This window comes from Gambusia affinis, linkage group LG14, assembly GCF_019740435.1.
Source record: "Gambusia affinis linkage group LG14, SWU_Gaff_1.0, whole genome shotgun sequence".
In the NCBI taxonomy this organism is placed as follows: domain Eukaryota; kingdom Metazoa; phylum Chordata; class Actinopteri; order Cyprinodontiformes; family Poeciliidae; genus Gambusia; species Gambusia affinis.
Window position 1 is genome coordinate 16,517,020 of NC_057881.1, and position 16,213 is coordinate 16,533,232.

The 16,213-nt window shown below is 38.9% G+C and overlaps 1 protein-coding gene across 2 annotated transcripts in view; it reads right to left on the reverse strand.

Annotated features, from left to right (window-relative positions):
* Positions 1 to 3,289: 3,289 nt before the first annotated feature.
* Positions 3,290 to 16,213, reverse strand: part of adgrb2 (adhesion G protein-coupled receptor B2) — a 227,120-nt gene continuing 214,196 nt past the window's right edge. For both annotated transcript variants that reach the window (XM_044138723.1, XM_044138722.1), the window contains one exon: positions 3,290 to 4,619. In XM_044138723.1, the coding sequence (XP_043994658.1) occupies positions 4,443 to 4,619 (177 nt within the window). In that variant the 3' untranslated portion in view covers positions 3,290 to 4,442. The remainder of the gene's footprint in view (positions 4,620 to 16,213) is intronic.

Consider the following 16,213-nt stretch of genomic DNA (forward strand, 5'->3'; position numbering starts at 1 on the left):
TATGGAGGAGTCCGAGAAATGTGCAATGTCGTGTCCTCTCTTCCTCTCTTGTCCGGTACCGCTTAGTGGACTATTCTCTATTCTCCTCCTGCTTAAATAAAAAAACAACAACAACAACAAAAAAAACAAATCACCTTAAGATATCAGGCATTAGCACAAACATTGCTGAATGTTTATAAATTTTTCACATAATATCCAGTCGGACTTGACATTCGCCCCCGTTTGGTTATTTCACAGCAACAGAACTTCAAACCCACAGAGCTGTTACTCTAACGTTTCTAGACAGACCAGCGGGTGCTCTGATTGGTTACGGTTAAGCTTCAGTGCCTCTGGGTAACAGCGTTTGTCATGCCAGACTCCCTGAGTGATATTATGAAAACATGGGTATTGCGAACACATTTGAAATCGAGAGAGAGTATTTCTCACCAGATGCCCTTGAAGCAGCACATGTGAAACACCCGTGATCAGTTTGAAAATTTATTTTCATATAAAAAAGACACTATGAAAACATTAGAGGACTACTTTGTACAATCTTATGTATAAAAAGAACAAAAATGAAGCAGAAAGTGAGGGTTTGTCAGTAATAAAATCAGCTGGAATGTCGGATGTTTCGAGAAGCATCAAAGGCTTGCAGGTATGACAGGTAGAAAGGTGAGCTGTGAAGGTTTTTGAATTAACTCTACTTGGATTCCAGTTTGAAAATCTGCCTTCTTGTCCGTCTCGTTCCCCAAAGACAGTCGAGTTGGAAAAAAAGCTTTATAGAGAAAAAGGAAAGTGGCTCTAAAAGTTAACATACAGTGTCCACCTAGTGATATAATAAACATTACAGCACATTTTTTATTATTAAAAAAAAAGATTAATAGAAGAATGCATGACAGACTTTTCAATTGGTCAAGCAATATCTCGCTTTACTCTTCTGAACCGTAAATTCTTAACACCAGCCGTCATTGAGCCTAGAGTTCTCCATATACTACAAGATGAAAAATGACTGATGGAAAGGAAATCATTTACACTTTTGAAAGCAAACCTGATTGCGTCTTCCTTCCTGTAAATTGCATTACCATGGGAACAAGACTTTATATTCCCTCAACCCCCTTTTCTTTTTTTAATTAGATCAGTTTGAGAGACGGAAGAAAAATGGAGAAATGCCGTGGAGTAACAGCTACCGGGTGCGGCCACGAAGCTGCCAGACGGACGCTTTGTTCGGTGGATCTGGTTCCTGAGCCTTGCAGGAGGTCAGGTGAAAGTGACCTTACCTTGGCAACCTGGGATCAAACCAGCCTTCCTCCTCAGAGAGGTGGAGCTGTAGGTTTGCCTACGAGCTGATTAGCTTGAAAGGTTAGGAGGGCGCCACTCTTCTCTCGCCATCTGCGCCACGCTGCTCTACCGCCACATTAGGGAACCTTAAACAGATGGTTCGAGGGCTGCATTGGAAAATGTCAGGACAAATCGTCTTCCCCAGATAATTACTGTTTTGAGCACTCCCCCTCGTCTACATCTCTGTCTGTTTCGAGCCTCTTTTTAACAGTGTTATTTGTGGAGTCCATCTTGGAATCGGCTCCTCTCCCTCCCCCCCCCCCCGCACTTTCGTCAAGCTTTTTTACAAATTACAAATCAGTTCTTCCTCCAAACTTTTACATCAATAACAACTGCTGCTGTGAACGTCGACAGAGGAATTATCACCCCCAACTCGGACACTTTCTCTCACAAACTAATGTAGCAATAACAGGAAACTGCTGTCGCCTGTTGAAACAACTGCAGCGAGGGTGTTAACCATAATTGTAATTTTTAGCTCTTCTTATTTCTGAAATGTCTGTTTTGTGCTCTCTTTTTTTTTTTTTTTTTTGCAGTGGCTGTGCTCGCCCAGAGATATAAACACACAGTTTGGGATCCATGGAAACGAGGAATTATACATTTGGCCTTGCTGCTTGTAGCATTAAGGTTTCATGTTTCTGAGTTCGGAGCAGGCAATATGAAAGAGGTAAAGACAGCACGCTAAAGCAAAAGCTAGGTGTTGTTAGGCTCTTCAGAAAAAGCTAATTTCTTGTTTATCAAATTATTAGTAGAACTTGGAAATAGAATATTGGCTGCTAATGTGTGTTTAGTCAACATGGGCATTGTTTTGTCCTTATTTCTGGCATCGCAGTTACTCGTGATGAATCAAACCAGGCAACCTTTAAACAGGGAGATGGAACAAAGAGGATGCTACAATCGTTTGGATCGTTTTGTCCTTGTTTTTGTTTCCTTAATCGTCTCACTCACTTTCAACTGACGAAGCTAGCAAAATTTCCTTAGTATCTTGGAAAGAAAAAAATAATATTTTTTTTTTTAAAAAAGACCAAAAACTGGACTTTAAGTTATGATGGGTCCCATTTGGACTGGATACTTTGAGAACAGAATTTTATCAAATGTGTTGCATGACTCTGAAACGTTTAAGTGTGAAAAAAAAGAAGAAGCAATTAAAAGGAGAAAAATCTGTGTGTGTTTGTAACTTTGTAAGAAGAGGCATTCTAACTAAACGTCACCCACGTTAGCTAAAGTCTCACCCCTGGTAAATTTGTAATCTGGCATCATAGTGACTCATGACAGTTGCTGGTCAATTTGACCCTTTGCCATTTAGTATCTCTGCAGTTAACTTGAGTTTTTCCAGGTAGAAAATTTTACCTTGTACCACGACAGGTGTTACATGCGTCCATTCAGGTGTGTTGTCTCTGCTACGACAACCAAGGATTTCTTGTTAGTTTCTGTAATCTATGAATTGGCCACCATACGAAACGTGGCGCAGTGGCTCCGGTAACTAATGACTACCAGCTCCATTTAGATTTAATTTAGCTTTAACTTTAAAGTAGTCATTTTAGGAATCAACTGTCTGAAACATAAATTTCAGAACAACATTAATTATGGATTTTTTTCTTTCTTTTTTTTTATGGAAATACAATATAATTATTTTGTAGACAATATATAATTAGATAAAATTATAGAGGATGTTTTTTTTTTGATTGGATAAACATTCATTTACGTAATTCATGAAAATACTTCACTATAAAAACAAAAAAAATAAATAAAAGAAATGCCGTGGCAGAATACATTGGTGAGAAATGGTTTGCTCATATGGAAACAGAAGGGGATAAAATAGAAATGCATAGGTACGGAACGGGGGTAGAAAACTGGCAAAGGGGCAACTGACCAAGAGCCACTCACAACCCATCAAACCATGCAACTTTTAAACTTTGGAAGGAACAAAGAAGATGGTACAATCTTTAAGACCACTGTGTCCTTTTTTTTTTTCTTTTTGTCTTTTCCAGACACTCTTGAAATGCAATCTCATATTCATGTGCTCTGTCGTAAGAAGGCATTTAAAGTTTTATGTGACCTTTGAATCACTTCATACATGGAAACCAAAAAAAAAGAAAACATACTAAGCAGCTCAAGCACATGAGTGAAAATAAATGAGTTCTTTTGAGCAGATGAAGCATAGATTAATAAAACATGAAACTAAAAATCAACTAGTTTTCATTTGTTTCAGTTTTTTTTTGTTTGTTTGCTTGTTTTGTTTTGTTTGGTTTATTTTTCGTGCCCGGGCGTAGGGGAATGACGTTTTTGTTAAGTGAACAATAGAAAAGACGCAAAATTAAAGATCGGAACGTTAAGGGAGAGGATGTGACGGGAGAGAAAAAAAAAGTGAGACTAGAAGAACCAGAACCTGAAGACATGTAAAGAGAATGGCACATAATCAGTGAGCAGCTCCATCTCTGCCCCCTCATTCCCTATCCACTCTTGCTGTGACAAAAAGAAAGGAAACACATAGGATAGACAGAGTGACTGAATACTTTCATCTTCCATTTGAAAGAATAAGAAAAAAGAAAAAAAAAAGTAGATTGCCTTGGGGGGAGGGACTAAGGTGAAATATTCCCCCTTGCAATATATATATATATATATAAAAAAAAGAATAAGAGTGCAGAAATATTCTTATTTTTCTCTCCCACCCCAAACCACCCTCCCTTAGTCATCAAACACTTGTAAGACATTTTCTTTTATCTTCAGAATAAAATCAAGACCCTTTTTTTTCTCAGAAATTACGTTTTTCATCCTTTTTGAGTTCTTTTAAAAATCGTCTTTAGTCACAGATCTTTCCAGCCCCTGTTCTGTCCACTTTGCCCCCCCCCCATCCCCACCGATAGTCTTTGTGAAAATAGAGCGAAGAACAGTCTTCCTTTAGAATATACGTCCTCTTCAGCTGTAAACAAATACAGTATGGGATCCAACAAAGCACATTGCATGAGGCAGGGAGCAGAATGTCTGAGATCCTTTGCAGGAGATGGTAACTATGTAAATCTTTTCGGGAGTCCTGTGTCTGCGTGTGTGTATGCGTGTCTGTATCTCAACTCATGTCTGTCTCAGGTCTGTGATTAAGGTGAGCCTGAATGTCTCGCATGTCCTCTTCAGACTTCAGTCTGGAAGTCTCCCTCGGACGAGTCCGGTGTGTTCGCTGAGGACGAGTCCCAGTTCTTATTGTGCAATTCCAGACGGTCTTTCTGCTCCCCAGGCACGATAGACAGCTCGGGGGTCATGGTCTTGAAGCTGTCCCAGGAGCTTTGGTCCTCGGGGTTGGACTTGTCCTGACAGAGAAGGATGAGAAGGGGAAAGGAGCAATGTTAAGGGAAAAAAAAAAAAAAAAAAAATCTTATTATGGCTTGAATGTGGGAAAGATGGACTGTAAAAAACTCCTTTCCTGCCTGACGTGTTTTAGATCAAAGTTGCGTTTTGAAAAGAACACAGCAACGGAGGTGGCAGCAAAAAGTTTAGACAACTTTCAGAATTAATCTTTGACTTTCACATTTTTGCCAACTTACAGAACCAACAGCAGGGAAGCTGCGAAGCAAAACTGGAATGGAAGGTAATCCATTGATGAATGTTACTCATAGTCTGCATTGTCTGTAGCCAAGAACTCTCACAGGGTAATTACACTGAAATTATAGAAGAAAAATATTGCTTCCACAATTTGGTCAGATTCCTGAAATAGTGAATTGTAAACCCAAACAAGCTATTGTTCTTTGGTCAAACAAGTGGTACGATCACTTCACTGTAAAACAACAGTTGTGTTGTTACAAACAATTTACAAAAAAAAAAAAAGTGGTTCCCCCAAAAAACATCTGTTAAAAGGAATGCAATCCCGTTGTATGTTACAACCTGGTATATTCTTGAAGCCATTGCGTAATTCTGCTAAATCAGTCAAGCATGTCGGTTTGTTCATTAATTCTGATACATTAGAATTTTACATGTGTTTTTTATGTGATTCACTATGAACAGTATTATGCTTCTCATCATAATTTATAACACAAAAAATTCTTAACTGAGTTCTATAGTACAACACAATTGTATTTTAATAATGACAAAATGGCCTATAATGATTTACATTGAATTTCTTTCACAATGGCTTTGTTTGTTTGTTTTATAGTTTCGTTCTCTCATTGTGCATACTGTATGTATCTGACCTATTGGGGTGCTGCGACGTTGTTCTGCTAGAAATGCTGAGCTTCTTTACTTACCATACTGGGCCACCTACAGTGAAAAGGACGATCAATATCAATATCAACATTTTTTTCTTAAGTAGTGAAGAAAGTCATTAAGATCAGTAAGGTTTAAGGTTTTCTTCTTTGTCAAATGCCAATTCTGAACGTAGATAATTAGATTCACTACGTTTGCATTCAGTGACTGTAAAACCGAAATCTCTAAAAACTCCATGTTGCGACATTTCATTTGCTTGCCAAACATAAAGTGCGTCTTTCATGCTTTCCTACTTAATTTGTTGCTTTCACCTGGTAAAAGCATGAATACCTTCAATGCTTGGGACCTTAAATACTGTATGTGGTCAGCAGATAAGCGCAGGATTGTTGTGCAACACAATCCATTGTTTAAGCTCTGAACACAATTAGGGGCAACACCATGAGAGAGATAAGGGCTACACAATTGATATTTCATGTCAACAAATGGAGAAAGACACAGGGATAAGTGGAACTGTTGACAGGAAACAAATTCAAAGAGGAGGTGTGGTATATTCCTTTTTTTAAAAGATGCATTTTGTGGTTTTAACATAGTTTTATCAAGAGAATTTAACAGTCTGAAAGTAACTAAAACATTTACTGCTGTGGCAGCCGTAGTTCCCTGAATGGGTCATTAAAGGATACGGATGATGACTCAGTACAACCTCATATTGATTTACTGTGACCCTTTCCCCAAAGGAACCAGGAGCGCTGAAACCAACATGGAGAGTCACTGGGATTCCTCACTGTATCTTTTTCACCTCATCAAATATTTATGCTCTTACAGGTTCCCTTGGTGGAGGTGGACAGCTATCCAAAAGACATGCATCATTGTCCATCAAAGTCTGCAAAAGAGACAGCTACGATATGGTCCCGGCTTGTTTGTTTTCTGGGTCTGCCTTATACTGGAACTATGCAAAGCGCTCGGTTGCGAGGAAATGATTAAAACTTGTTTTATGCCTTTGCCTTCACATGAGGAGCATCTCAAAAATTGATTACAACCCACAAGGTTTAGAATTCCGGTCCTAGAAAACAAATTCCCAAATATTACCAAGTGTCATAGCTATCACTGACCGCAGTTCAAACATTGTCTTAGTGTTTTAATAATTGATTTAAATAAAACTACATATATATTTAGAAAAGGTAATGGGATAAATTTCCAACAAACTGCTGTCAGAAACATAGCCAATAAAGTTTGAAACAAGGCAGAATAACCATTGCCTGTTTATGATTTTGACAGGCATTACTGTCAAAATCATAGATCCTCTTTTTTCTTAAATTAGGAAATGTCACAAGGAAGAAGTAAATACTGTTACTTCTTCCTTACACAGCAAAACGCTGCTCTGCATCAGGACATTGTGTCATAACATGAATACTTAGGAGGCACGCTGTATTGCACATTGCGTGGTTTTGCTTTTAATTTGCAAACTGTCTACATGAATATTTTTTTGTTTTTTCTTTTGGCTAAACGAATTCACCTGACTAGACAACACAGCCGCATCCGCTCTCTAATTCCATTCTGCAGTAAGCTCCCTGCAGCTTCTATTTTGTTTTCACTAGATCTATTTTCATAATCCCCTCCCCGCCCTCCACTTCTTCTTCTCCACTGCAGCAACCCCAAAATATTCACTTGTAACTCATTTTGAGTTATTTGCTCCCTCTGTTCCAGTCTGTCTCCTCATTTGGCACGCTCCCGCAACTCACCGCTCTGCAGCAGAGCACAATACCCCGCCTCAACCCGCAAACCCTCTCTTTGAGTGTGTGATGATTGTCAGTGAAGCGCTAGGGGGCAATATCTGCCTGATTATCATTCTTCTCACATCATAGCCTGACGGTTTGTAAAATGAATACAAAAGGCATAATCTGGAAGCCAATTTGCATGCTAAATGCTGGCGAAGGAACATTTTGTAATGCGGGCGTGTGGGTAATGCTGCAGTTAAGCCCAACTTTATTCCTGGGAGGCTACGGCTGACACGATTGTGCTGCTGCCGTGCTTGTATCTGTTCCCCTTTGCCATCTCTGCCTGTCTCCATCCCCTCCTCGCCCGAGAGCCCCCCGAACTCATCCCTCTTCGCTATGCCGGAAATCAGCGCTGCTTACAATCAATGAATTCTCTTCACCCCTGGCAAACGAAATGCTCCAATCCCTTTTTCCCCCTCTGTGGTGTGGAAATGAGAAGACGGCGACAAGGTGCAAGAGTGAGGAGAGAGGAAGACGGGGAGGGATGGGAAGTGGGGGGATCATAGTCACTGACAACTCTGCCTTGAAACAACAGCGGTGTTCCTCCGGCTTAATCGGGTGAGCAGGCAGTTTTTTGTTTTTTTTTTCTTTCCGCTCCCAACATGTGCAGACACTGAAGTGCTGCAATGATCTGTTTCACAGATTCTGTATGCTTGAGTTGTGCTAGACATGTAGCTTTCACATGTCAAAGTTTTAAGACAAAGTGACTTGCAAAAGTATGCACATTCCTTGCACCTTTCTAGTTTGCCAACTAACAAGCAGTAATAAAAGTACTTAATTGTGATTTTACAAACTAGATAAAATAATCTGAGTAATTCTAACTGAATGCTAATATTCCCGTGTATTGCCCCAAAACGTTCATGTCAAAAGTTAGTTTTTTGACATGAACTTTTGTTCATGTCAAAAGTTTTTTTTTTTTTTAAAGCAAACTACGGATTTGTGATGCTGTATTTTCAGTCCATCTGCCTGTTCATATTTTAACTTTCCCTTACTTTATCGCAGCTAAACCTTGGTCTGCTGCAAAGTGGTTTTGCTTTGACTTCCTCTATTGCTGGGGAGTTTTCAACAATTCCTTTTTTCACCCACACCTATATATTGCAAGACTTCTTTTTTTTTTTAACAACCAGATTGAAGACCTAAGCTCATTGTTATACTACACTTGCCAGACTGCTTTGGAGACAGTGACTCCATTAAAAACCAAGCAACCTAAAACTAAATCTAAGCCCTGAGCAGTCAGATGAGTGTGCCAAGTGGAAAAAAGACAAACTGCAAGTGTCTTTTTAAGATATTAAAAGTGTGTTGCATCATCGAAAAGTTGCAAATGATGCCAAAACTAAGCATCACTTTGACAATATTCTATCAAACCTGCATATCGTTTAAAACTAATGAATCTTTTCTTATTGTGCCATAGCCTGTCTGCATCGAGCCATGTAATCTATGAAGACTTTCATAGAGCACCTTTTATTCAGAAGATCCCCTCGGCCTGAGCTCATATCTCTTCTACTGCTCACATCCCCTCAGTCTCTGATCCCTACTCTGCTGTCTTTGACAGGTTTGTGACTTTCCTCACTTCACATGATTGTTGTTCAGTTGAATTCTGCAGGGTCTCCAAATGATGCTGTCCCTAGTCGACTTTTTTAAACACGTTCTAGCCACAATTGGGCCTCTGGTTCTTGCACTGGCAAAACACAGTTTGTTGTCAGTTGTGGCCTTTATGGATTTCAGACATGCAGTAGCACAACTTCTTATTAAATAGCCAGCTCTTGATCCTGGATTTTTGTTTTTGACAACTACAGGTCCGTCTCTTAACTACTTTTCCCCTCCAAAGTCCTTGAATAAACAGTACACATCCAATTAATGGTGTTTCTGGCGCGGAATTTTCCCATTTTGTTTTTGAATCTTTACACAGCACCAGATCAGTACTTGTAAAGTTTTGTAATTACTTCTTCTTTACCCCCTGTTGAGTCTATGCTTAAAAAGCACTGCGCTGCTTTTCACTCAATCCAAAAATACAAAACCCTTTGATATAGTGTCTAATGAAAAGATATTAGTACTCTTGAAAAAAGGTAAAGTTAGCTTACAATTGACTCGTCAGCAAGATATTGGTGGTTGATTTAAGTCAATTATTATCTAGTATAGATGGAAAAGTACTGGCAGATTATTTCACTTACAACATGGGAAAAATGTATTTTCCTTATAGCTTTTATAATGCTTTTATGCAAATGACTGTTAGATCAAAATGCTTCACATTTTTATTCTTGTTTTTAGTTGATTTCTTCTGGGGTTTTTTTTTCTATATTGTTTTAGTATAGTATTTAACTATACTATAAAGTACTTTGTTCCTGTGCCAGTTGTTTAAACTGCTTTATAGTTAAAGTCGGATTAGAATATCTAATCATGTTGGATATAAAGGTCTGGTGAAATTTAGAGAAGCATTAATACATTTTTCCTAACTTTGAACATCTCACAGAGCACTCCTCAGAGGCAATGAGTTAATATATGCTTTTTAAGAAAAGAGGAAATATGGAAGAAAACCTGTAAGACTGCAAAAGACTTCAGACTGGGGTGGAGGTAAGACAACAATCTTAAAAGAAACATTCAGAGCGACCATAAAACAGTGTCATGTGTCAAAATTGCCCTGTCAATGTCCAGATTTAATCAAATTCAAAATCTCTGGCAAGGTTTTACAGTACAGGAGGCTCTCCATCAGTCTGGCTGAGCTTGAACTATTTCAACAAGGAAAAATGTGCAAAATTTCGAGCTCTAGAGAGCTGGCAGAAACATACTCCCAAAAGACTTGCTGCTGTAACAACAGCGACAAGTGGTCTACAATGCATTAACTCTTTGAGTTTTAAAATCAATGCAGACCAAATGTTAGACATCTTGAAAATCATATATAATTTTCCTTCCACTTAACAATTACTTCTGAAGTCGGTCAATTCTTTCTGACTGTGTACCGCATAAAAATCCCACTACAATACTTTGAAGCTTGTGGCTGTAAAGTGACATGTGAAAAGAAATGTAAGATCTGGGAATATTTTTGCGAGGTTCTGTAGTCACAGCAATAAATTTGTCAGTTTTAGAAATGAACGAGTTCTACATGAGATGGGGAGGGAGGGGATAAAACAGACACGTATGTTAGCAGAAAGCCATCTGCAGTGAATTTCTAAGAGTGCTAGAGAGTTTGCAGCTAATGTTAGGGAAAGACGTTGAGAGGGAGCAATTATGTCTGTTAATACAAATAAATGCCTTTTCTACAATATGTGCTTTTGATTTTTCAATGCAAATCTTAAACACATACAATGATAAAGTCAGTCTATAAAGTGCCGTTGCTGAGTCTGTATGTCTTCGCACTTATCCTGCCTTTCCTCTGCAGTCTTATCTTTTGTTATTCTTGTTGTGGCTTGCTTGCCTGTGGGTGGTCTTTGTGTCCACTTTGCTTGCAACCTGGACAGCTGTTGTAAAGTAACAGGTGTTTCCCTGCTGGTAGGTCAGAGTAGCAGTGGCAGTGAAGATGGGGAAACAGAAAAATAAAATAAAACACGAGTAGAAGCGGTGTTTTGCATTGTAGTTCTCTTGGTAACGGTGCTGACAGACGATTGTGATCATCATACAGTTCTTTGTACTCACCAAAGCCCAGCTTTCCTCATGAGCATGCTCCAATTGATTCACTGCTGTGTTTAATATTGACCACATTGACTGTGGGTCCTTCTTTCTGCCAGAGCATTTTTCAGGCTTTTTGTATCAATACTAATAAAAAAAAAAACAAGCTTGAAACTAAAAACTCTTTAAATGAGTGTCCTCATTTAATTTGTTTGTGAAACACAACTAAATGACACTGCATGCCGCCAGCCTTTTTAGAACAGCTGCTTATGATGTAAGATGGCATTGAAAAAAAAGGGCACTATAAAAAATTTGTGTAAAATAACAGCATGCCTTTCAAAGCTAGTTTGTCTTATGGCCATTGAAGAAGAACTAGTAACAATAGATTAAGGTGTAGTAAAGTTTAACAAATATGACATTTCCTGTGAAGTTTTCTCACATTTTTAGATTGCTCGACGTCTTAGAACTTTTAAAAAAACAAAAAAAAACAATATCCTTTTAAGTTTTTTCTGTTGTGTAATTATAAAGTGACACACAGGGCATCTTTTAGATTTACATAAGTCAGGGAATGTTGATACTCTCCCTGACTTATGTAAATCTAAAATGTCCATATCTACCATCAGCTATCATGGAAAACTTTTATATGAACAAAACTGTGACTAACAAGGTTGAATAAAGACCAGAAGTTTTTCCTGTTAATGTGGGGGAAATTTGCTTATCCATGTCCTTTTTTGTGCCAGTTGCCGTAATTTCATCCCCAAGGTATCCTAAAACAAACTATGAACTATTCAACATTTACTTCATAGTGTCAGACCTATCGGAGTTTGAATGGTACAAAATTTACAGCATATATTTATTACACATTTTTTTAGGTGAATATCAGAGATTTTTAAAAAAAATAGAAAAAAAGAAACGCTATTGTATTTTCCAATTTAATGAAATCCTATAGGCTACAAATAACATATAATCACAAGGTTATTTTTGTAAAAAAAAAAAAAAAAAACATTTCTTTTTCTTGTAGTGTCATGTTACTGAAAGCATAGACATAGAATAAAATATCTACATGTTCATCTTATTGCAGCAACAGACGAGGAAATACGGTAAGATGCAAGAGTGAGTGAATTAAAGAGAACAGCTTTAGGGAAATGGCTGAAGAGTTCATACAGAGATATAATGCCATGACACAAACATTTAAAGCAGTTTCTACAAGCCTCTACCACAGCGTCGATGGGCAAGGCCCATCCTTAGCCACATAAAGTCCACTTATAACTAGAAGAGCTGTAGTGAAAGTCATGTCTGGATGTGGATGAGCAATGGGACTTGGAGAAATGATGGGGTCAGAAAGGTGATGGAGGGGTTAAGTGGGGTTAACTTTACCTTTGTTGACTTGGATGCCCATGGTGCTGCTGACTGTGTGGCTACGATCAAACTGCGACATGACAAGCATGCAACACAAAGGCTCAGTCAGTGAACAAAGCAAATGAAACAGCAAAGGAAACAAAGAAAAAGAGAAGAAACTAATAAAATATAGCAATAAGGCATAAGAGAGTACATTGGTTGAGATGTTAAAAAGAAAAACAACAAACTTAAATGACATTCAAACACAAACAAAATGAAAGCAACATCTAGGATAGAGGAGCAAATTGAGAGGATGGCAGAACATTGCAGTCACATCACAGTTGTCAGTTGGGCTTTGGGTCTGTTTTCATTATTGTGCAGTCTAACAATGCAATCTACGTTCAATACTGGCATTATTCATTAGGAAGCACACAAAGTCCATTTGCCCACCATTTTACCCACTTAGCAAGGAAAGAGACTGGGTCAAAAGTAATAAGGCCTATCAAAGGAGCCAAAATCTGGTGAATCTAGGAAACATAAATTTAATTAGCACAAAACATTGCAAACAAATGAGCAATCAGTAACAGAGGCTCAGTTTGCTGCTGTCCAGTCCCTGTGCAATCCAAGACCGGTTTTTCGAAACAGAAAGCATCTCCAGCTGGTGACTGGGACCTTTTCACCTTTTTTTAATTGGCCCAAGGACACTAAATGAGCTAAATTAACATTATGGCTGTCGGTGCACGAAGCTGATGTCAGGCTGGTTCCGCCTGGTCTTCTCGCCCTCTCATTAGGAGTCACCAATAAAGCCATTCGGCTAAGGCTACACTCGCGACGGACCGCGGTTTTCATGGGTAATTTGTGTTGATAAAAAACACACACACAAAAGAAACACATGATGAGTTTATACATGGCACAGAAAAGGGGGTAAGGAAATAATTAAAAACAAGCTAATGAGAAGAATTAATTATTCAATTAATGCGTCAAACGTGGCGCTGAGGGCTGAGGTTGGAGGGAGAAATGGATAAATGAGGGGAGACGCCAAGACTGAAAATGTCAAGCTGTGAGAACGAATAGAAAGGGGAATGAGACATGAAGAGCGAGAAGAGGGCTGGACTTGCTTTATTGCTGGTTTGTGAAATTGAAACCCCTCAGCTTAATGCCAGCAAATTGACTATCAAGACTTGGAGGCTTGTAAGTGCATGCAAATTGCTCTAAGCGAATCAACAAAAAAAACCACAGTCTTTATAATTTAAAATAATGCAACTTCATTTTACCTGCTCGGTTCAGCAAATGATATTTTCTACACAGCACCCAAAAAAAAACTATTGCTGGGATATTGATAACAGGCACCAATGGTGCTGTGGATGTATCAGTTTTACCTCTGTTTAAAACAATCCAATCAACATTCTCTGTAGGAAATCCATACCCAAACACAATATTGCCAAAGGTATTGACACACCTAACAAATCATTGACTGCAGAGGTTCCAATCACTTCCATGGTCATAGATGTAAAAAATAAACCAACTGGGCGTGAAGACTGCTTCTGCTAACATTTGTTAAAGAATAATTAGCTCTTGGGAGTTCAATGAACCTTATTGTAGTACCTTGAGGCACTTGCAAAATTTTCTTACCACCAAAAATGACGTTCAAATTTCAGTTTGTCCACAAAGTGGAGTCCATTTAAAAGAACAGCAAGTCAGCTGTGAAGTTGTAGGCGACACAAAGTCAATGAGTAGTGGGTGGGACTTGGAGATGACAGTTCGTGATGAGATGCATGGTGTTCAGAAGTTGCCAGCTGTCTCCAGAGTTATTTCCTATTATTTCCAAAACGCCTGAGGCCTCAGGTTAGCTAACAAAACTAAAAATTACGTCATTGGATAAAGTGGTGTAAACTATTTCACTCTGTGCTAGAAGACAGGATGTGTTCTTAACTAAATAACAAATCCAGTTGCTCTTTCTAGCAATCCAAAGGACAAGTCTGAGTTTAATGATTTGATGGAAAATCACAGCCTGACTCCACTGTGCCAAACATAAACTTTAGCATAGAACGAGTTTTGGCATCGGATTGGTTTGTGTGCCTCTTAGTTCCATTTAGAAGAACTTTTAACTCTGCAGCATCTCATTGGTCTGGCATTTTCTAGGTTGCATGTTTGAATCCAGCTTACATTTATCACATTTCAAAGCATTCTTGGGTATGACACTAAACATTGCATTGCCTAACAACAGTGGTGAAAGAGTGCTGGAACATTTTAAGGAAGATGGGTGAATTTGGATTGGACTGTAGCAGCTCTAGGAGGGGCTAACTTTGCAAAGTGATCTTTGAATAATTTCATGCTTCCAACTATATGGACACAGTCTATCAATGGCCTCGTCCAGATCCAATGTGAACACTGTGAACAAAGAAAGGTCCAGACAGACAAAAATGTCCATGTCTGCACTGAGTCCAGAACTCAACCCAACAGATCACCCCTGGGATGAATTAAAATGGAGATTGCAATCCAGGTTTGCTAGTCCAACGTCGGTATCTGACCTCACTCATACATAATCTCCTGGAAGAAAACAACTCATAAACACACTTCTAAACCTTGCAGATATCCATCCAAGAAGAGCTAAAGCAGGTATAGCTTCAAAGTGCAGGCATTATTCATCTGTGTGTGAAAACAAGCACCTCAACGCTTTTGGGAAAATAAAGTATTTTCATTTCACCATTTACTCACCTGCTGAATGGTTTGCCTAATATTGAAACTTTGCTTACTGTTCATGCTCATACCTACTTTCTGACAAGGTAAACACTTTGAAACCCTTTTTCCAACTGTGTTAAGCTAAAACCGGATTTTTCCCCATTATCTGCAGAGGAAAGCAAGCCCTTGTTTCATTTAATCAGGAACACAGCACATGACACGAGAGTTTCAGAAAGATAAAAACTACATCAGCCAAGCCATTATGCCATGGAAACTCTTTTGCACACTCTCACACACACACCCACCGACCCCTCCATCCCACACACAGCATGGCAAAAACACTGCATCATCGGACTCCGCATGCAAATTTGTGCTTTGACCTTCTGAACTCCGTGGAAGGATGGAAAACAGCAGGCTAATTCCACAGCGACAGAGGCCAAGAAGCTGCTCTAAATGTTAACAGAAGCGCAGACACTAATGCAATACGGTGTTAGGTACACTTCGCATCCACGCCTTCTTTTGCTAACCCCGGATGGCTCCATTTGCATCCTTGTCTCTATTGTGGAATACACAATTTAAAAATGGACTCGATCCATATGCTGCTCATATGGCAGCCTCCAGCAGCACATGTTTCTAAAGCAGAGAATGGTTTGAATTAGCTTTTTTTTTACCATTAGCATTAATGCGGAGCCCCACTCAGTGTCCACTTCAACAGAGTGTTTTTACAAGTATTTTCAGTGCCGAGAGGATTCTTAAATCGGAACAGACAATAATGCATGCATGTCAGAAAACACTTGATTCCAGGTCAGCAGCTGCTGTTTTTGGGGTCAATGAAGTACATTAACACAGAAGTGGAGGCTAGTTTTACAGAATGCAAAAAATTTGTCGAATTAATGTACAATCATCAGCATCATTATTATCTACTGCTTACCAGTTTATTCCCTTTTTTGGCTGTTTTGAACAGCAGTCATTCTTTAAAAGCACATTTAACAAGGTAACAGAAGTATTCCTCAGAGATTTCACTCCACATCAGAGTCATACCATCAGGTAGATGCTGGAAATGTGTTCACTGCACATCCATGATGCAAAATCTCCCAGCTGTTGCAAAATTCCCAAAGGTGCTCTGTTGGATTGCAATCTGGTAGAGGCAATTGGAATACAGTGACCTCAATGTCAACTTTAAAATGGTCAGTTTGAGAAGACACAATGCACTGTTCTGCCTGGAAGAGCTATCAGTAGATGACTACCTTGTGAGAAGGATGGACATTGTCAACAACGATACGCTGGTTGGATGTGGCGTTTCAGAG